Here is a 22,156-nt window from a genome sequence, read left to right on the forward strand (position 1 = left end):
AGAAAGTTTCAGCGGGGTGAGAGGGCGGCCGTGCCCGGGGCCGCTCGGCTGCCGGCCCCATCCCGGCCCGGGGAAAGGTCTCGCCTGCCCCTTGCTCGGGGATTGCAAAGTTAGCAGAAATTACTACATGTGAGCAGGCGTGCAGAGCACGGCGGGGGTGTTAAAATCCAGCAGATCTCTGGAATGGTTTTAATTTCCACCGCTGGTATCTGATTTCTAGAGCACTGTAAATTATTCTCTACTCTTACCTTCCTCCCCACCCCCAAAATAATAAAAAAAATATTTTAAGAACAAAAACAAAACGTGAAATTTCTCTCTAGTTAAAAACAAACAAACAAAAAAAGTCCACAACACAACAACAACAAAAAAACCAACAAAACAAAACAAACAAAAAAAAAAAATCCACGAAGTTGATTAAATCCAAAGCTAGCAAAGAGGTTTCTGTTTTTAATTGCTGTGCGGCAACGCTGATAACACGTAGTTATCATTGGAAAAGTTGACCAAGACAGGTTAAATAATTTAATAAGGAACTGCTTGTAATTATGTTATTTACAAGCTATGACAGAGGTTTGAGGAAGGAACAGAAGCTGATCCCAGGGAAAGGGACGGGTGCGGGTGACCCCTGGAGCACGGAGTTTGAATTATGGAGATGGGGGGCTGAGAGGTGAGGCTGGACCAGAAGAGAACAAGGTGACTTTTCACCTCAGCACATTTAACTTTTAAATCCAAATAAACGTCTCGCGTTACTAGATCATCGCGTTATAAAAGAAAAGGACTAATCCCGGCCCGTTTCGGAGCGCCGAAAGAAGAGGACTGCCCTTTTCTCAGCGAGGAAAAATATCGCCAAAAGGACTGGAGGGGGGGGGGATGGGGGCGGTGGGTGTGAAATAAAGTGCATTTAAAAATAAATCGCGGCAACTTGGCTTTTGTTTTGTGTTTTGCTTTTCTTTTTTCTTTTTTTTTTTTTTCTTCCCCCCTCTCTCCTTCCCTAAATTAATTATATCAAACAGCTGTTCACATGACGCTCTACTTGATGCCCCACACACAATTTAATAATGCCAAGGCTTCCCGAACAGCAGCAACACACATTTTTTTTCTCTTTTTAAAACACCCTCCAGTAATAGGTATCGGAATTGCTTGCTCAGGTAAATGACAGAGATCTGCGGTCTGTGGGGCTGATAACCCCCCACCACCAACAACAACACCTCCCCCCTCAGCCAGGGCAAAACTTGGCAACTTGGGTTTTTAAGGAAAGCGTAAACTTTCTCACCTGTTTGGTCATTGAGTCTATTAGACGAACATACAGGTCCTGCTCTGTCCTAACTCCTGGGGAGGGAAAGCAGAGACAAATTCCTATTAGGATTTCCATGGCGAACCACCCAAATTACCTAATGAAAGCATGAGGTCAGGCAATTAGCTGCAACGGGCAGGGGCCGGCACTCGTGCCAGCCTGCCAAATAAATTAAAAAGAAAAAAAAAAAAAAAAAAAAGGAAGAAGGAAAAAAAAAAAAAAAAAGAGAGCAGCAATCTCTTAACGATGGCGTTCTCAGCCACTGCTGACCCCGGTGCTGGGGGCCGAGCCCCACACAGCCCCTCCGGGCCCGAGGGCGGACGCGGCACCTGGGGCAGCGGGACCCGCATCGCATCCCCTCCCCGTGGGAGCCCCGCTCCGGCTCCCCTCGGCCTGCTCCCTCCGCTCCCCCCAGCCCAGTAATCACCAGTAATTCGGAACACTGGGGGAAAAAACAAAAACAAAAACAAACCCCAACAAGTCCTTGCAAAGTGCCGCTCGGCTGGAGCAGCTATCGATCCCCTTTTTTACTTTCCACTTCAAGACCGACCGGTTAATCATGTGAAGTACCATTGACTTATTGATCGTTTATGTTTTGTTTTCCTTATATGCCAAGGCAGGAGCCGTGTTTACATGCGTGTAATTTTAATCTCAAAAAGCTTTTATATCCCTTTCCGAAAGGCCTTGAAAAGGAAAGTAAGAGTTTTTTCTGCGGTACACGGGCGTTCAAAAATGAGGGAACGACAACTTACCATTGCTATACAATAACTGAAGTTTATAATGAATCCCATTGTTAGTTTTTTCATTGTTTGGCTCCTGCAAGTAACGATAAATAATTACATTTAGCACGGAAAAAAAAAATCTCCCTCCTCCTGACGCACATTTTTTTTTTCTCGTCCCTGAAGCGGCTGGGCATTAACAGTTTTGCAGAAATTCAGCCCACTTTGTGGATCGCTGATGATGTCATTATCTCGGTGCAAATATGTCATGTTTAGCCGTTTATCCCGGCGTTAAAATGAGTCGGGGACGCGGCGGTTAAGTTTCTAACACCGGGATTGATTCAGAGCTGCCGCAATAACGGGGGAACCCGCACGTGGTCCGAGCGCCTCTGGAGTCCCGTTAGGGCACCCGGCTCCGAAACGAGCAATTAAATCATGCTTAAACGTTTTCTTAGAAAAATAAATTTTAAAAAAATTAAAAAAATATATTAAAAAAAGAAGACAACAGGAGGACTTACTTTCTCTTTCTCCACAAAGTCCACAAAAGCTGTTCTCTCAATCTCCACTGGCTGCCCCTGCCTGTCGTACAGAGCTAAGACGAAGTGGAAAAAATTGGATTTTCTGAGATTGGAAGGCGGCTGTTTCTCGAAATGTGCCCGAGCCAGCCCCACGCCGCTGCGGGAGAAAACAAGACAAGGCGTGGGTGAGAGCGGCGGGAAGGGGCGCGCAAGCACCGCGGCCGCGGAGGGATGCGGGGAGCGCGGAGCGGCGCGGAGCGGGGAGGCTGTAACTGATACGGGGCGGGCGGGGGGGGGGGGGGGTGGTGTGTGTGTAGGGGGGGGATTTACGGCCGGGATGAGAAATACAGGAGGAGAAAACCGCCGGGAGAGGATTTGGCAGACGTACCTTTGGGCGGCCGTGTTAGCATCCACTACCCCCGCAGTATGCATCCATGAGCGGACGGGATTCATCCCACTGCCCAGCGGTTCTTCTTTCATGGTCGTCCCACCTCTTGGTATATTTTCCTGAATCCCAAACATTAAAACAAATTTGGGCAAAACCAGCTCCTAACCAAAAGGGGTTAAAATTGAGGGAAATGTCAGATACGGGGTGGGTCGGTTGTTGCTTGATTTTCGCTCTCTCTCTCTCTCCTTGGCGACTGGAATATAAGAGATGACTTTACTCCCTGTGATCAGTAGGAGAAAAGCCCAGTTCAAGTCTTGCTTCCTTCTTCAATCTGTCCTGTATTGGCACGACATAAACAATTTACTGAGTACTTCTGTGCAGCGAGTTGGATGGCGTTCCAGTTTGGTGGTTTAGAAAAAAAAAAAAAAGGGAAAAAAAAAAAAAAAAAAAAAAAAAAAAAAAAGAAAGAAAAAGTATAACTGCAGCCGGCGACACGGCGAGGTGGCTTTTTTTTTTTTTTTAAGGGGGGGTGAGGGGGTAAAAGAATAAATATTTTTGTTGTTGTTTGCAGACGCGCTCAACGTGGTGTCATCCTAGTAAAAAACCGCCTCGGCACGAGAGGGGAGGAAAAAAAAAAAAAAAAAAAAAAAAAGCTTCAGGACACTGCTGAATCGACCACTTTCTGGCAAGGCTCTCCTGCTCCAAAAGACAAATAAACGGGGGGGGGGGGAGGGGGGGAAAGAGAGGGGAAAAAAAAAAAAAAAAAAGGAAAGAAGGGAAAAAAAAATAGTGATTACCGCGGAGGTGTTCCCGGGCACACGGGAGAACGGGGCGCGGGCCCGCGGCGTCTCACGGAATGGACGGAGGCGCGCAGAGCCCGGCCCTCCCTCCCCGAGGAGCGCGCCCTTCCCCGGGAGCCGGGCCCCCGCCACGGCGGGAGAGGTGGCGTCACGGATGACGCCAGCAAGAGGAGGGGTTTGGGCCATATTTGGAGCGTGGGGTTCGGGAGCTCGCTCCCGCGGTCCCGCCCGGTCCTCCGGACCCCCTACACCCCTGAACGGAGGTGTGGGGGGTCCGGGGGTCCGGTAGTGAGGGCGGGAGCGATGTCTCAAGTATCTTCTTTAAATTAACCCCGCTAATGAACCCCCCCCTCGGCGTGGGCCGCAGGACAGGGTCGGGGCTGTGACCCTGGTGGGGCTGGACAAAGGGTGGCCGGATGCTGGGGGCGAGTACCACCCCCCTCCCACCCTCTATTTATATGTATTTCTATCCATAAGTACCCAGACAGATGCATCAATAGATAGGTCTGAAGGCGACATGTGTACCTATATGTGCGCCTTGATCGTGTGTCTGTGTATATATATATATATATATCCACCTGGAGTGATGAGTTTTTTCTGCTCAGTGTGGGTTAGGATTCCTTTATCGTCCTTAGTTTTATTATTATTATTAATTATTATTATTATTATTATTAGGGATTGCCAAGGTCTGCGTCTTAATATCTTAATGAAACCGTGCAAAAATCAAAGTCCGAAATGTGTTATTAGGAGACAACACCCCCCTCCCCGATCCTTTCTCCAAGGGGTGAGGAAATAAAATAATAATAAAATAAAATAAATAAATAAAACAGAGAGGAGAGAGAGAGAGAGAGATGTGTTAGAAAGCAATCTATTTTGCTGGTGTTGGGGGTTAATGACTATTGCCAAAGATAAGTGAATTATCAAAGCTGTTGCTCTACCCGATCTCAAAATCCATTACATTGCTGGCCGTCTAATTAAATACGTAAGTATAATAAAATCATATTTTATGACTATTTGAGGGTAATGAGATTAGTCTTTAGAAGCGATCGCCACATATTAAAGATGCCACTGTCTATAGAATGTTAATAACCTTAAATCAAAGTGTATGGAAACTATTCATGATAAATTAAAAGAAAATTCCTGTATTCATCACCAGCCCGGAGCTTTGGAGGTACAGGAGAGCAGTTTACAAACCCAAACACTTTTTATCGCGAAGGGACGAGCAAAGCAAAGTTCCCAAACAATGCCCGGGGATGGGGAAATGGCATTTGGTGGCACTGAAACACGGAGGGACCTCGGGCGGGGGCTGGGGGCTGCCGGTCCCCCCGCCCGCCCAACCCGCCCTCCTCCAAACCAGGTAAAAAATAATGCCGAAACAACGCTATAATTGTAACGTGTTTCCTCCAAACGCACCGAACAATGCCGAAAGTTGGTCCTTCGTTCTGCTAACGAAAGCATAATGCTTAAAATCATTTACAGTATCTTTAATTCAGATTACACGCGCCAAGGCGATTTAAATCTGATTACCAAATTAGAAGGTTTTAAAACAAATCCTTTTAAATCTGATACTGTTGACTAAGGAGGGGGAAAAAAAAGGAAAGTTCCATAAGCCCATCACATAAGGTAACGATCCTGCCCCAGAAAGAAAGGGAGTTTTAAACCTTTTTGACAACAAATGCAGCTGCCCCACTATTTTGGACGATATTAAGCGAAAATGAATGCAAATCTGTGTTCAGAAGCCATCTGGCCAGAAATGGGGGAATCAGCTGCTCTTCACAACAGGCTCTGAGGCTGAATCTATTTCAGCTCATTTTCTAGATCATCTGGTCCTGCACCCAAAGCGTGGAAAATACGGTCTTTATCATTCACCAACTTTATCTTTTTTTTTTTTCTTTTTTTTTTTTTTTTTTTTTTTTTCTTTTACATGCGTATGTGTCTGTGTCACCCCGCTGCTGGCTGCCGACAGCCCGGCCCGGGATGCTCCCTGCACCTCTCCCACGCCGGCATCCCGCGGGGTAGCTCACACCCCCCCCAGACCATTCCAACCCCCCAATTAGTTCTCAGCAGCCCGGGGGGTGCCCCTCGACCCCGCACCGCTCCCGCGGGGGGCGGGAGGGCCGGGCCCGCCACCGCCGCACCTTGCACCGCAGAACCAGGCGGGCAGGGGTGTGTGGGCGGCTGGTGGGGGGCGGCCCGGACCCTCCCGGCTCTGCAGCCCTCCTCCTCCTCCTCCTCCTCCTCCGGCGCGGCGCGCCAAGTCTCCCTTTTGTGTGAATTTACGGGGTGAGGCTTCACTGATCCCCCCGCAAATTTGCATTTAAATAGCGACATCAAGCGATGCGCGTGCCACACACCAGTGGGCTCCCAGATGTCACCGGCGGAGCCGGTCAGATGGCCGCAGCCCAGCTGTCCCCCTCCCCCGGCTCCCCCTCCTCGCCCTCCGGCCCGGCCCCGCACCCCGGCCCCGGTAAATCAGGCTGGGGACAACCCCCCCCCTCCCCCGCCTCCAGTTGCGGGCCGTGCGGGGAGCGGACGGTTTATCAGAATCCTCCTAAACTTCATTATTTTATGTTTTTCCCCATCCTCTGCACAGTCCCCTCGGGACTGTTATCTTAATCATTTCACTTTTTTTTTTTCTAATCTTACTTTTATTTCTTTATTTTAAATATGATTATTTTATCCATTTCACGTTTTAAATCACAGAACTTTGAAGCCCCTCTTTTGACTTCGCCGCACCCGCTCCGCGCCCCCCGCAGCCGATTTCACCGCAGAAACTTTCTCAGAGGAAAGTTCCGCGGGGCGCGGAGCCCAGGCCCTTCTTTCCGCCGTTTGGGGTGGGGGAGGTACGTCTGAGCCCCGCAAAACCTCGCCAAGGGGCATATTTCAATTTTATTGTTTGAAGGCGCCTTCATTACTTGCGTGCCCGGTTACAGTGGGTGTAATTTATGCCCGATTTAAGCGAAACAAATCTCTGCTAACTCTGGTTTCCTGCCTTGCAGGGCAGTGATAAATTTCTATTTTCGGGTATTTTCTGGCAGAGGATGCCCAGGTACCGCGGCCCCGCTGGAGGGGATGGGGCTGCCCGCCGGGGCCAACTTTAATTCACGGAGGAGCTAATTAGCGCAGGGGCCCAGCTCCCGGGCGGACCGGCCAGGCCCTTGCGCGGAGCAGCGCCCAGCTTGCGCTCAGGGCGGGACTGCGGTCGCGTTGAGGCCGAGCCGGGGCTCAGGAGCGGAGCCGGGAGCAGGGGTGGTGCCGAGGGGGCCTGGGGACACATTGACCCCCTCCTCCAGCGACCAAGGCCCCCATTACCCCGCAAAGGGCAAAGTTTGCGGGGAGGCCGCCCCGCACAGAAGGTTTGGGTCCCTGGGGCTGCTCTGCCCCCGTTCGCCGGCCTCCCTCGCCCTTTGGGATTTATTTATTTACCCGGTTTGGGCCGATTTCAATACTTGAATTCGAATTCCTGAGCACCCTAAGGCCGGGGCAGAGCCGGCTGTAAACAGCTTCGGGAGAGCGGTGCGAAACCGACCCCGCACTGCCCTGAGGAGCGGAGCGCAGCCGGGCGCGGAGATGCGTTGGGTTGCGCGGGGATACGCGGGGATTGGGGGGGGAGCGGCAGCTGGCGGATGGGGTGGGGGGACGCTGACTCACTGCGCGCTCAGCGCAGGGCAGGAAGACGGCTCCGCAGGCGCGGTACAAGGTGCTGGGGGGGCCACTGTCCCCATCCCTATTCCGGCTCTTCGGGCAGCGCCGTCGGTGCCGGGCCGCCCTGGGGTCTCTGGGCGAGATGCCCGCACATCTCCCGCACCTTTACGCGCCCTGTGGCCAGGCTGCGCGGCGAGATGGAGCAGCCGCCTCGGAGAAAAGGAACTCCTGGTGGGCGCAGGGGTGTTGGACACAAACTGGCGCTTGGCCCTGCGCTCCTCCAGGAGGGATTTCGCGGCCCAGCGCCCCGATATTGTTATATATTGTTACATCATGAATTAGCTAAAAAAAAAAAAAAAAAAAAAAAAAAGATTTAAACTTTCCCTGTGCCTGAATGCCAGCCATGAGTCCGACGAAGAGCCGTTCCTGGGAAGGGAAAACTCCCCGCGGCTCAGCCCGGCTCCCGGCTGTCCGACGGCGCGGCCCTTCCCGGCGGGGCGGCCCGGGGGGATGATACGGGGCCGCTCCCCCCCCCACCTCCCTGCGCCGTTTCGCCGCTCCCCGAGGCCTTTGAGGAGGGGGAGAAGGGGACCGTGGCTCCCCGCCAGCCCGGAGCCGCGCAGGCGGCGGCGGAGGAGAATCCGCCCCCGCGGTGGGGCGCGGTAGGGGCGCGGGTGCGCAACCGGGGCCGCGGGGAATTGGCGGCCGGACAGGTCCTGTCGTGTGGCGAGAACAATATAAACTGACTCCAACTGAACAAACAAGGATAGATCAGATAATTTCAGATATTATAATTGGCTTTAATTAAACACACTTCGTTCTAATTAACTCTGAAATTTTAGCATGCTTTGGGACGTTGGTGTCTGATTTGATATTGTCAGTCCAGATGTCCTAATAAAATTCAATCCTCCACTCAAGACTTCAATATTCACTAAGAACAAAATGCAAATTAAATGTAAAACCTAAAGTATCGCCAAAGGTATAATCAAGAAAGGTGTCTCAAAACTTCTCACTTTTTATTACGCAGTAGTTAGAAAATGCAGATTACATCCTAACAAGACCTCTACTGAATAATATAAACCTTAACTCTTTCCTGGTCAGAGCTCGCTCTCCCCGACGCTCTGCCCTAAAGGGATCCGCGACCATCCTGTGCCCGAGCACAGCCAAATAATCGCGATACGGGGCGACAACGGGCGCGGAGCGGGGACCTCGCCGCTGCCTCTCTGGCGGAGCAAAACTTTACTCTTTAACAAGTACTTTTCTCCCCGAGGCGGAGAGCGGTGGGTGCCCCAGCCAGGTACCGGGATGCTCACGGGGAGACAGCCCGGGAAAACCGGGAAGCAGAAGGAAAACGGGCGGGAGAAGCGCAGGGACCGGGCAGAGGGCAGCGCAAGGCTCTGTGCCTGGGTGGGACACGGATGCCCTGGGGAGGGGGGGACACACGACAGACACCGGGGGAAAGTCCCTGTGCCCTTGCCCCAGAGCCAGGCGCTGCCTCGCCGTTCACTCCGCAAGTCACAGAAGGGTTTGGGTTTTTTTTGATAATGAAAGCCTTAAGAGTAGGTCGGGGATGCGCGGAGCTGTCGCGGAGCCCCGGGGTGCTTCACCGGGGGGTTGGAGGGTAAAGCCCCTCGCCAACCCTCAACCTTCCTCCCTTGGTGGAGCGGGGTGAGCAGCACGGGAAAAAAAAAAACATTAAAAAAAAAAAATAAAAAGAGAAGCTATTCCCACATTAAACATTTGTATGTTTTCCATACTAATGGAGTCACTTAAAGCTGTTGCTAATTTAACTTTTTAAAAAGGCCACAGCGCGGTGATTTGCATTTTCTTTAGGATATTGAAATGAAGAGGAAGCCGCTGGGCGGTGAGGCTGCCCAGAGCATAGCTGGGGGCCATGCAGAAATAAAAACAGAGGAAGAAAAGAAGAAAGAAAGAAACTGCCTTCTCTTCTAGACTATTAATAAGCAATTTGTCCCGCTGAAATTTACATTGCAAAGACGAACGTGTCGGGGCGCTCGGCTGCCGCCCAGCCCGGCCAGGCCCCCGCGGGCTTTGCGGGGCGGGTGCGGGCCGGACCGATGCTCCTCCGGGCTCCCGCACCGCTCCACTCTTCCCCGGCACCTTCCCGCGCTCCGGGATTGCGGGAGGCGCGGAAATTCCCGCGGCCGGGCGGGGTTTGAATTTCCTAAAGAAATTCCCAGTTCTGGGAAAGAACAAAACAAAACAAAAAACAACCCGAAAAGAAAACAAACAAACAACAAAAAAATCCCCAAAAAGCGCCCCTGGTTTGGGTCAACAACAAGTGCTGAGCTCGACATTTCCCTCGCCAGATTCCCCCTCTCGCTGCAGAGGAGCGGCCGCGGCTCTAGCGTGGGGACGTTGTGCCATCTACAGGACACTGCGCGGGTGGCCGCGCACCGCGCCCGCCAGCACTCACCGCGGCCCCGCAGCCCCCCGCCACGCACGCCGCCTCCGAAGCATTGATTACTTGTTATTGGAACTTTTAAACACCGTACGAAAACTTTGGGGAAGGAGACACACGCACACAAACACAACACAAAGGCGACGGCGCTTGTTTTGCCATTTTCGGCGTAAGATTCAAAGATACGGAATAGCGAAAAAAAAAAAAAAAAAAAAAAAAGATAATGCTGTTTGATTTGTTAGTTTAACTTCGCGATTTGAGATTTGATGTCCCCAAAGACCAGGCGAGCTTTTTCCCTTTATTTATTTTTATTAAAACATCAATCTACTCTGGAGCTGGGTGAACTCAGTTTCACCTAGAGAACATAAAATTCTCCATACCAAGGAAATAAGCACCTTTCATAAATCAACAGTATTCCTGACAGATCGATCAATTTTTGGTTGTTAATCCGAAAGGAGGAGTTTTAATTGCTTCCTGCCTTTTAGCCCGGGCACCTCTGCGCGGCGGCCCCGGCAGCGCCCTGCTCATCGCTTTTCTGCCCGGGAGGGGGTAAAAAAACCCCAAACAATCCCGGAGATTCGGCCGCGCCACCGAGGCCCCACCACGGCCGCGTTCCGCACTCGTCCGCACCACCCACCCCCGCCGCGCTACTTGCGCGCAAGCGGCCGCCGGCGCAGACGGGAACAGCGCTCGCCGCCGGTGGCCGTGTACCGGCTGGGCAGGACACGTGTGGGCGCGCAGAGGCGCGCAGCGATGCGCGCTACAGCCGCGCACGGCCCGTCCCAGGTAAGCGGGCGGGAGGCCCCGACCCCTCCCCTCCCTTCCCCCCCTCTCCAAACCCCCCGCCCCGCGCAGAGGCGCGCAAGCAGGGACGCGGCCGGAGCGGGACACGCGTCCGCGGGCGCTTACCTTTGCGCGGGTAATTAGGGCCGGGAGAGGTTTGTCCGAGGGAAAGCCCCAACCCTGCGCGGAGGGCAGCGTTTATTGAGGAGGGGGCCGGCGGAGGAGTGCGCGTGTGCTCTGCGCGCTTTAATACACTACTTACCCACCGCAGCCTCCTCGCCGAGGCTCGGTGGGGCAACGGCGGTGCGCGGAGCGCAGCAGTGCGCAAGCGTCCGTCCCCCCCCCACACCCCCTCCCCGCGCTGCGCGGGCGGGGGGCGGGCGGGAGGCGCGGGGCGCCCGCGGGGGCGGAATCGGCGCCGCGGCCCCGGGGGGGGGGGTCCGGGACCTCTCCCCCTTTCCCCCCCCCTCCACCTACCCAGGGGACTGCCCCGCGGAGCGGTACCCCCTGTCCTCCCGAGCCCGTCCCGGGGTCTCGCAGCCCTGGCGGTGCCACCCGCCTTAAGGTTGTCCCACTGCCCCGGGGGGTGCGGGTGGGATTGGGGGGAGCGATTCCCAGAGCCAAAGGGCTGGAGAAAGGCAAGAGTTCGGGGGGTAGGGGGGGCGAGGGCTGCAGCCCCCCGGTGGCACCGCGCGGGGGAAGTTGTGGCTCCGAACTTTGGCTCACCCGCAGAAGAGGAATTGCTGGAGAGACGCCGGTCACATCTTTGCTAAACTGTTGAAGTGTTTTAATTGACCCGCTCTGCCTCGGATGGATGCTCTCAGCTCGCACTCCCGGCTCACAGCGGACGCGACGCGGTGGCAGGTACCGGGGCTGAAGAACTTCCCGGCGACACGAAACCTTTGGTTTGGGAACGCTCACACTGCGTGCCACCGGCTGGAACAGTCTTATTTTGTTTATTTCTGCTCTTCTCCTCCCTCTCCCAGTTTAGCAGAGGAACTCTTGCAGCACTGGTTAATCTTCGAGGAGGGGATCACTGCTGTGGTGTTCAGCAAGCTCTCTGCTACCCCGGATACTTTCTACTGATCCAGTGATGTGCAGTTGCAAGTGGTGAAGGTATTTAGAAAAAAAAAAAAAAAGTAGCAGTTTTCAAGTCAGGCATATTCCTGTGGTGAAGGAGGAGAATGAAGAAGCATTTATTAAAAAAAAAATATCATCAATGTTACAGAATCAAGTAACATTCACCTTCAGGTTTGTTCTGACAGCACCCACCCTTCTGGTTTGGCTGTAACTCATACAGAGACAGTGCTCTGAACAGTGGGAGAGGGGTGAGGTCCCAGGCACCTGGCAGAAGTCCCTGAGGGGCACTTTGGAGGATGTTAGCCCTGGGGCTGGGCTGGCATGGGGATGGTGGATGTGGCCAACGCTACTCTGGTGTCCCTCAGCTTTCAGCTTGTCCTGGACAGAGGGACCTCCTGGGGTTGTTCCTGCTGTGTTTGCCCATGGGCAAGCTTGGCTGCTGCTGACACCTGTGTAAGGGCTTGGGAAAGAGCTGTCCAAATGTGCTGATGGAGTGGGAAGTTGAGTTGAGACCTGGAAAAGACAAGACAACTTTATTGCTGTTCTCCCATGTCCTGATGTGCCCCTGCCACGGGGACAGTCAGTGCTGCTTTGACTTCGTGCTTGGTGGAAGGTTGTCCATACCTGGCCTGGAGCTTGGGGGATGGACCTGGGATCTGGTGACCCAGTAGAAACCACCTGACGGTGGCCTTAGGGAGGCCCACAGAGGGAAGTGGAGGGTCTGGACCTTAATTATGTTACAGGATGGGTTGGTAAAGTTCTGGGCACTCGTTCAAGGGGAGTTTAAGCATCTGTAAAACTGAATAATACACACAAGCTTTAAAAACTGGTCCTGACTGGGAAGATAAAAAAGGTCTCTGTGGGCCTTGTGAAGTCAGCAGGGATGAAATGGAGAGGCAGACACACAGGGTGAGCTGGTGTTCCCAGGCCTGAGCCCTGCTGATCCTCACCACCCGCCCCGAGCCACCCCGCTGGAAAACGGCTCCTGGAGGATTTGCCTTCATTCTGCAAGGAGCTGCTCGGTGCAGGGAGGCTGAGCCAGGCTCGTTAAGGCAGATAGATGTTCACAAAATATTTCTGAAACAGATTCCTCGACAGCCTCACAACACCCCCCAGGCAGGAGCTCTGTCCGTGCCACCCGTGGGGGCTGCCCTGTGCTCTGCCCCCCAACCTCCCCCTTCCCACCCCCTGCACCAAGCACCGCCCTTGGTTACGGCCCACAGCAGGGCTGCCTGCTGCTGCTGGCTTGGAAATTAATTGTGCCACTCTCCTTCTGTCGCCAGGATCCTTACCCCTCTGCTTTTTTAAAATTTAAAAAGATCATATATTTTTCACACTCTCGTTGTGCTCCTCGGAAGAGAAAAGCTGGGTTGTGCCCCAGCCTTTCACATCAGCAGCGTGCATGCAAACTGCTGAACAGTGTCAGGTATTTAAAACCACCAAACCCTGTTCTTTCTCAAGGCTTTGGACCACCTGGCTGGTCTGCAGCCCCGCGGAGTCAGGGGGCTGCTGGCAGGCCAGCAGTGGTCCCTTTTATTTTGACACTGTCTGTATTCCTGGCATCCTTCACTCCCAGATTAAATTACGGAGCCCTGGGACCGCTGTCTAACGGCAGCTACTTAAGTTATTAGAGTAGAACTGAGACAACATCTTGGTGCTCCTTATCTCTTTATTCCTAGCTCACTTTTTTAGTGCAGCGCACTCTCTATCAGCAGTTTTGATTCCTCCTCCTCCTTTTAATCTTACCTCCAGCCTTCGGTGTGTTGCAGTGGCTCCTTTTAGTGCTCAGGCAGTGAAACTCCTGGCTCTAGCTCTGCGGGGATGCTACAGAAGCCAGCGGTGAGGTTTCCCCACGGGGTAAGCGTGTTACCTTGGCAGTTTCACTTTTCCATCAGCCTGGGGCATCTTGTCTGCTCCCAAATCAGGGTGTTCCTGGCAGCAGCCTGCCTTCCTTTGCAGCCTTTTTTGTTGTTGTTGTGGTTTTTGGGTTTTTTTGTTATTTTTTTTTTGCAAGTGGCCGTGCTGCAGCCGTGTCTTGAGAGCTCTCAAGCAGAGGATGAAGCACTTGTGGCTCACTAAACCCCTCTTGTTCGTGGGAGGCTGAACCCAAGCACCCAAGTTCCCCTCTGCTACCTCAGCAATGGTTTCCAGTGAAGCCACTGCCCTTACCAGTGCATGGTCCTGATCCCCGTGCACCTACACCTCAGAGTAACTCCTGCTCCACTTTCACTCTGTGCTCAGTAATGCCACCAGAGCAAGGATGCAGATGCCAGGAGCATCTCTGAGAGCCTTTAGGGAAACACATTTTGGGTATGAGCCACCCTTAATGAGGCTGTTCCTTTAAAGGGGGATAACTTTCAGCTTGTGGGTTATTTTCAATCACCTTGTGTAAAGACTCTCTCTGTTTTTAGTAGTCACAAAATCATTTTCCTCATATGCTGAAATCTCTCCCAGTTATTTTTATAATTTTTAATTTTTTTTTTATATATTTTTTTTTTTTCATGCAGAAAGGGAAGTAAGTGAAGTCCAGTGATGGAAAAGGTCATAATCCCCAAGCCATGAAAAAAACCAAAAAAGTAATGTCATCTCTTCCAGTGCTGGAGGTTAAACACTTGAGTGGGAAGTGTCAGGGATGTAAGAGGACACTGACTGGAGCAGTGGCCCCTTCCTTTAGCAGCTGTCTTTGTGCCCTGCCTGCAGTCCCCTGGCTCAGACACCTCCTGGATCGGGGTCGGGGGGTGGGAGGTGACCTGTCGGGTGCCCACCAGTTCAGCAGCAACCCTCCCCAGGGACCACCCCAGCCTAAACCACAAGCAACTCCCCCAGCCCCAGCCGGATGGGGCTGTCAGGAGGGGGGGAAATGCAAAATGCAGCCCCTTCTCCTTCCCCCCCGCTTCCCTGGCTCAGGGATTCACCCAGAAAGCAGCAGGCACAGGGGATGTTTTCCTGCAGGCCCCTGGGCTGGTGAGGAATGCTGCAACCTGGTGATGGAGGCAGGGGGAAGGAGGGAGGGAGACGTGAGCCTCAGGAAGAGATAAACAACAGCGAGGAGAATATTGAGTTTAAATATTTCTAGCAGAGGACTCCACCAGCAGACTCGGCTGGAAATTGTCTGAGACATCACCATGCAAAACTGCTTCCCTTTTAAAAGGAAAATGATCTAATCAAGATGTATGTGCCTGGCAATACACTCGCAGGGAGTGTAAGTTGGAGTTATCTGCTTCAATTATGTGCACTTACTGTGTTCTTGTCCTAGCAAAAGGACTCGAATAATAAATATAAAACTGGTTTTTTTTCCAAACCTGTATCTCAGTTGAGTAGCTCGGTGCATGTGAAGTACGAGAGGGAGAAGTTACAAGGTAAAAATATTGTGAATATTTCTGATAATCACCTGTACAAAATGCTGGCAGGTGGTGGCAGCTTAATACCCAGGAGGATGCTGGGCTGTGCCCATCAGGGGGAACTGCTTGTGGTCTCTTGCTTCTTGTGGAGCCAGAGAAGCTTTTGGGACCCCTGAGCCAGCAAGGTCAGACCCTACCTGTGCCCACCAAAAACTAACACAGAAATGATGGGACTGGCAAAAAAAATATTTTTTCTTCCTCCATCCCAAGAAGAAGAAGTGAGGCTCAAACCCTGGAAGATGAGGGACTATGCTCTGCAGTCACAGACCCAAGGCAAGAAGCAGACCCAGGAGCACGGTACTGCTCATAGAATGAGAGAAGGGTTTGGGTGGAAGGGACCTTAAGGATCATCAGGATCCAACCCCCCTGCGAGGGCAGGGACACCTCCCACCAGCACATCAGCCTGGCTATTTGTTTCCCTTCAGGTTCTGTATTCTTATGGCATAAGTTATGGACATGGCTGGTATTCCTGCTTGAGCAGCTTTGTGAGAAATGAACTTTGGCTGAACACAAACAGCGAATAAAGCAGGAAATGAGTTTAAAAATGATGCAGGTCTTCATTTCTTTTAAGGTTAAATGACTGGTCCCAGGTGTTGACACCTCGTAGACCTGCCTAGATATGTTTTGAACCCACTAAATAATAGATTCCAGTGTGTTTTTATTTGTCTGCTTTGTTTTGGGTGGAATTACATCCACAATCTGCTTCTCCACGTTGCATTTCCAGAAGCTCTGCTCTGCTGATTGAATTTACTTCTCAATCAGATGCTCAGTTTTTATAAGGCACAAATGTTTAACTGCTCTTTTGTTAACAGAAATTATAGAAGATGAGGAGCTTATTTGTTGCTTTCATTTTACTGTAATAGCTGTGAGATTTGGACATGAAATAAGGTACAAGTTTTTTTAAATAACCTTTTATGCCCTGCTTTCGTACATCAGCACAGAGCTGAAGGTGGCCATCACAACATGACCAGAGGAAGCAAGGATTTTGGGGGTAATTAAATTAATTCATTAGTGCACTTTGAGCAGTGTCAGAAGGTCTTTGCTACCTGCAGTTCTCCATTCCAGTGCCCTCTTAGACAGTAACACTGCAAATATTCTTCTCTAGTTTGTTTTGTTGGGTTTTTTTTTTTCTAAAGGATAGATTTATCTCCTCATTTTGCTCTTGTTTCACAGTTTTTATAGGACTCTTGGACAGTTTATAGATGCCAGCTGACACCTGTAAAGTTCACCTGAAGCTGTTCAGCAATTTAAAACACGCCAATGCAATTTATCCAGTACTCTTCATGCACAAAAAAGGGGAAAAATTGATCAGAGTGGGTGAGGGAAACTCTTCTGTCCTCTCTTCATAACGTGGGTGTGAAACTGTCAGGTTTTACAGTCCCCCTCACAATGCTCCAATTAAACACAGTTTTTGAGGGGAGATGGTGCATTTCCCTCCCACCCCCAGCTGGGCTGGGACAGGGCACGAGGCATCAGCATCCCCAGCATCCCCAGCATCCTCAGCATCCTCAGCATCCCTTCCTGGGAAAGGTACCAACAGCCCAGACATGACAAGGTGCTGGTTTTAAATTCAAATTAGCGAAAGAATAGTAGAAGTGGGAGGGGGGGGGAATCTTACTTTATTATTTTAAGAGCTCTCACCTTGTGGTTGGTCCAGACTGGTTCAGATGCTTCAGGCAGAGAGGTTTTGATGCCTTCCCCTCAGACCCTGCCCCCCAGCTCACATTTCTCAGGTTAACTGTTCCTTTTACCATCTGAAAACTTTTTTTTTTCTTTTTTTTTCCCAAGCTCAGATATCCAAAAGAAATGGAAAACAACAAAAATGTGATTTGAAAGATGTCATTTATCTGTCCTGTGGTGTTCCTCCTCTCTGAAGCCCCTGTTTTCCACCTCCCCTCAGTAGCCAGGAGACCCAGGAAGGCCTTGCAGTGATGTATTTATTGCAGCTGGAAGCTGATCAGCACCTGGAATCATCTGTAACTCTCAGGAAAGCACTGGACCTGGTGCTAATCCCACTGTTCACAATTATGGCAAGTTTGATCACTGGAAAAGAAAAAAAAAAAAAGCCTCCTTCTTGCGGGGTATTTATCATCTTTCAGACAGTAGCAGACAGTGATCTTTTACTCCCTCATGCAACATTCCAGCAAGCGTTATATATTTCAGAGACATTTCCGTGTATGTATATGCTAGGAATTGTATGCAATATTCCAGAATGGTTCCACCAGTGGTGCACAGGGAAACATTACAGTATTAACCACCTCTCACCTCGCCCATTACCGTGTTTCTTTGCCTAACAGACTGCAGTATAAGAAGCATCTGATTTCCTGTTTAAGTGCCATATAATCACTTGTTACACATAACAGCACACTTCCCTTCCTTCTGCTCAGATCCTGGGAACTCCCATTTCCAGGGGCCTCACCACTGCTCCAGTGAATCCCTGTGCCCATCAGACCTGATCCTGGGGATAAAACAGCCCCAGGGGGGCTTTGCTGAGGTCCTCCCCAAATATGGACCCCAACGTGTATGGTTGATTGAAAAAACATAATAATAATAATAATAATAATAATAATAATAATAATAATAATAATAATAATAATAATAATAATAATAATAATAATTTGCAGAACCTCTTGAAAAGCTTTTCCTGGTGATTAATCACTCCTGCTGATGCAATTTTCTCCTTGTTTCCCATACAAATGTAACCAGACTGGCACTGCTGGGCCCCAGACCTGGCACGCCTGCCCTCCTGGGACAGTGGGATTTGCTGCTCAGGGAGCTGGTGGTGGTGTTGGGATCCCAGCACAAAGCAGAGGAGCTGCCAAACACCTGAGGATCCCAGGAGAGAGCTGAGCATGGCTGGAGCTGGGGCACAACCCAGCTGAGGGATGGACCAAACCTGTGCCTCTTCAGTGCTCCGAGCAGAATGTTGGGATCCAGGGCTTCCAGGCTCCTGTGTCCCCTGTCCCAGAAGCCACCAGCCATGGCTTGGAGGGGCTGCAGGGCAGAACTCTGATTTTGGTTTTATTTTTGGATGTGGGTGTGTGTGATTCATCAGGGTGTCTTTAAGCAGGGCTCAGCCTCTGACACCTGCAGCAAACACACCCTTGGGCCACCTCCTTCCCAGCAGGCTGGGACCTGCACCAGAGATGTCCTGGTGACCCTCTGTAAGAGAGCCCAGGAATGTGTTTGCATAGGGGGGTGGGCAGTACAAGAGGGCAGTGCCAGGGGGCCCACCCAAAGCCCAGCTGCTCAGCTCTGGAGGTGAGATTGGGTATGAAATGACCCTGGAGTTGGTTCCCTGCCCTTCCTGAGGCTGGGGCTGGGCAAGGTGCTGCCAATTGCTGCATCAGCAAGAGGAGGGTTTGCTCAGGTGGGTGCCATCATCCCAACAGGATTTATTGGGTGGCTCCCCCAGGCCCTAGGGCATTGCTCCAGCTTCAGGTTGTTCTTGGGGGTGGTTTCTCTGTGTGCCCCAGTGTGGTGCTCCAGTCCTGGGGGCACCAGGAGTTTGCTGGTTCTGCTGGGATGGAGGGGAAGCTGCTGCATGTTCCCCATGGTGAGTAAACTGAGGAAGTATTGGAACTTGGACCTTGTATGTTTTAAATTATAATCTCTAAGATTTGGGTTACTGCCTCTGTGCCAGAACTCTGATTTGGGTTTTATTTTTGGGTGTGGGTGTGTGTCATTTGTCAGGGTGGCTTTAAGACACCAGCCTGGTGGTGAAATGTCCCTCTCTGAAGGCAGTGGGAGCTGAACCAGTCCCTTCCATGGGCATCCTGAGCCTCTGGGTGCTCAGAGGTTGAGTGACCCTCCCTTGGGGAGGGGAGGGGGCACTGCACTTGCAGAGTCAGGATGAAATACCCTGATACAAAAATCAGGGGTGTGACAGAAAAGTTGTGCTCCGAATGCTGTTAAATTCAAATATTTTAGTAAAGCTGTGAAAAGTGGCTAAATGGAAAAGAAATGTAAGAGCAGGCTGGGTGAAACTGCCTGTGGAAGGAAGTCTGTCTTGAAAGGTTTGAGAGGCACCCTGGAGGGAAGTGTCCCCTCATATAGGGCAGGTCCCTCCCTGCCCACTCCCTTCAGGACCCCCAGGACCTGGGGCTCAGCACTGGCTTTGCCCCACGGAGAGGCAGCATCTCTGGTGATTCCTCATGAAAGCTGATATTTTTAGACCCCTGATACGTTTCAAAATGGCATTTTGCAGGGTGAGGGTTGTGCTGGGATCCACACTGCACATCCCAGATGCAGGATTTATCTGCCTGGAGAAGCCCAGAAGGCAGGAGCAGGGCAGGCATCCTCTGGGGGGGCTGGAAGTGGGTGCTGGGAGCTGCCTGGGCTCCTGCTGTGTCTGTAACCAGCAAAACGCACCAGTTCTAAGCTGGCTTGGCTTGGCTGGTGGCTCAGGTGAGCTGGGGATTGCTGTGGAGAAATTACCCGTGGGTTATTAGAGGCTCAACTTGATCTGGTTTTGAAAACAAATTTTGAGTCGAATGGATCCTCCTGGTCTGGGCTGCTGGGTGCATCTGGGCTGCTCGTCATCCTGTGGTCATAGCTGTCTCAGACATCTCTGCAGATGTCCTGATAGATCCTGTTAGGGCAGTCGAAGCACAGAAATACTTGTCTTTAAAACCCCGTTCCCACTCCTCTGGCTGAAGTGGAAGCCTCTTGCGCCTTCTCCTCCGGCTTTGCAGCCCTGCCATCTGCTGGCGGCTTCCCGGGAAGGAAGGTTTCCTGGGATGCTGCTTGCTGGGGCCTCGGCTCTCAAAACTCTCCCAAAGTGTCTTTCCAAACCTCTTCAGTGGAGCTGCGGGGTCCCTGGGTCTCCCGAGGGTGGCGGCTGCCGGCGGTGCCCGTGCCGGGCAGGGATGCTCGCAGGGACCCTGCCCTCCTCAGTGCCACCCAGCTGGGACATGGGGCACCCAGCACCCCAGGTGCCAGGGCTCCTCTGGCCTGGCTCTCCCCAGAGGAACAAGGAGCAGTTCTCCTCTGGGATTAGTTTCCAAGCCGGGTGGGCAGCAGGCTCAGGCAATGCTCCCTCAGCTCTCCAGGCACGGTGGGCACAGCTGCCCTGGCTGTGAGGTTGTGTTCCCAGGTATCCAGCAGTGGTGTGCCTGGGATTGCCCCTTTCCTGGCTTTCATCCCTTTTTTTCCCAGTGACTGGGGTGTCAGCTGTCCCCATGCTCTTTTCTGCGTGCTGTGCCAGGGCTTGGAAGCTCAGTGGATGCTTTGCAAGAGCCAAGATCCCACCAGGCTGGGGCGTGATTTATAGAGAAGGAGTTTGAAGGCAGAGGGAACTGCTGTGCCCTGTGGTGAGTGGCTGTGTGCCATGCCCAGGTGAGCCATCCCCTCCTGAATGTACCCTCTGCTTCTGCCTCCTCCTGCTCAGTCCCAAGTGAGACATCACAGTGCCTCAAGGAAGGGCCATCCCAGCACACTGAAGTCCTTGCTGAAGGAGGAAGCAATAACTCTTTATTTAAATAGAGATTATAGCTTGCAGCTGTAAATTACCCCGTGTCTTTATTTGCTCAGGTACCTAAAGGCTCCGAAGGCTTGGTGACAACTGGAGCCTTCTGCTGGGGACAGCAGGACTGTGCTCAGCACCATGGGCGGTGCTGGCAGTGCTGCAGGCTCTTTACACACTGAAATTAAGATTTACAGGTAGGAAGTGGAGCTGGGTTCCCATACAGTGCCCAGGGAGGGGCTGATCCTGCAGCTGCCCCTTGGCTGTGGAGCATCTCAGCAAACTCTGCTCCCTTTTCACTCTCCTCCTTCGGAAGGCTGGATATTTGTGTGTGCTTTTGCTTCAGTCACACCTTACCAAGTGACAGCTGCTAGAAGTGACCACACTTTCTCCCAGGTGTAGGTATGAAACTTCTGGGCACTGAGGTCTCTGTGCTTCCTCTGCCTTTTCTCCTAGACATTTGTTTGAGAGGGAAATTTCTAGGAAGAAAAAGAGCATGCCTGAAAAAGAGCAACACTTTGGTACCTTTTCCTTGGTCTCTGTAGTCTTGGCACTGCTGGGTTCCTCATGGGAAAGGCTTCCCTGGGAGCCCGTGGCTCCTGGACGCTCCCCATTACCCAGCTCTTACTGGAACAACTGAGTCAAACCTGGTCCCACCAAAATCAATGTCATTGACTCCACAGCTCCTGATGGATTAGCCCTGCTGAATAACAGCTCTCGACTTTTACACTGATAGATGGGTTGGAAAAAGCTTTTAGTGGCCACCACAGCCTGAACTCCTGCCTGAGCACAGGTCTGGTGTTGCTGTGCCAGATGTGTGCTCAGGTCAGCCCCTGAGCTGTGACCAGGCATGGCAGAGGTGACCCAGCCTGCTTCAGGAGATCAAGCCCTGGTTTGGTAAGGGTTAAAAGCAACAACTTGCCATGCACAGGTTTCCTGGGCCTTGTCCCCAGGCTGAGCATCCTCACAGATGGGTGGTGGTGCCACCCCTGCTTGGCCCCATGTCTGGCACAGGCATCAGCCCAAAGGCACCTGCAAGGTGGGCTGCATCCTGCCCTGGTGCTGTGTAAGGAGATTTTCCCCATTGCTGCCCTGGGGTACCTGTGGGGGCAGGCAGCAGAGCTGGGGGGGCTTCACTAGAAGATTTTTGTGCAACCTGCCTGTTGTGTGCCCTGTGAGAAACTGGGGCTGGAGGGCTGGGAAGGGTACTGGGAAGGTTCTGTCAAAGGGCACTGGTGAGTGGAGTAAGACAAAGAAAATCCCCCCCCAACAAAATAATTCCCCTTCAGAAGGTTTAGTAGCTTCCAACTTCAAAAGTTTTTTTGGTTTTTTTTGCTTCAGACAAGACTTTCTGTGCAGTTTGCTGTGGAAACCCTTTGTGGGCTGGGATGGGGGTTGGAGGGCTGCTCAGGGGCACATCCCAGAATGTGCTCACTGAGTTGTGGCTCTCTGGTGTTTCCATCCTCTTTTGGTGCTTGCTTTTGGGGAACAGGAGTGTCCCCCTGGCTGTGCCTGGCTCCATGGGGGGGTTCTGTGGGCACAGGAGGGGTTTTTAATTGATCACACTGCCTCTGTGTACGTGGGTTTTTTGGTTTTGTTTTCCTGGGTTTTACCATAATAATGACTTCTAATGAAGCTGATTATG

General features: G+C 51.9%; 1 protein-coding gene across 1 annotated transcript in view; it reads right to left on the reverse strand.

The window, feature by feature from the left end:
• Window positions 1-3,785, reverse strand: part of EBF3 (EBF transcription factor 3) — a 116,066-nt gene extending 112,281 nt beyond the window's left edge. Inside the window, exons 1-5 of the mRNA XM_030453063.1 lie at window positions 3,714-3,785; window positions 2,917-3,035; window positions 2,529-2,685; window positions 2,044-2,107; window positions 1,271-1,326 (exon numbers count right to left, since the gene is read on the reverse strand). Of these exons, the coding sequence (XP_030308923.1) occupies window positions 1,271-1,326; window positions 2,044-2,107; window positions 2,529-2,685; window positions 2,917-3,008 (369 nt within the window). The 5' untranslated portion in view covers window positions 3,009-3,035; window positions 3,714-3,785. The remainder of the gene's footprint in view (window positions 1-1,270; window positions 1,327-2,043; window positions 2,108-2,528; window positions 2,686-2,916; window positions 3,036-3,713) is intronic.
• Window positions 3,786-22,156: the final 18,371 nt, after the last annotated feature.

Source organism: Calypte anna, chromosome 6, assembly GCF_003957555.1.
Source record: "Calypte anna isolate BGI_N300 chromosome 6, bCalAnn1_v1.p, whole genome shotgun sequence".
Taxonomy (NCBI): Eukaryota; Metazoa; Chordata; class Aves; order Apodiformes; family Trochilidae; genus Calypte; species Calypte anna.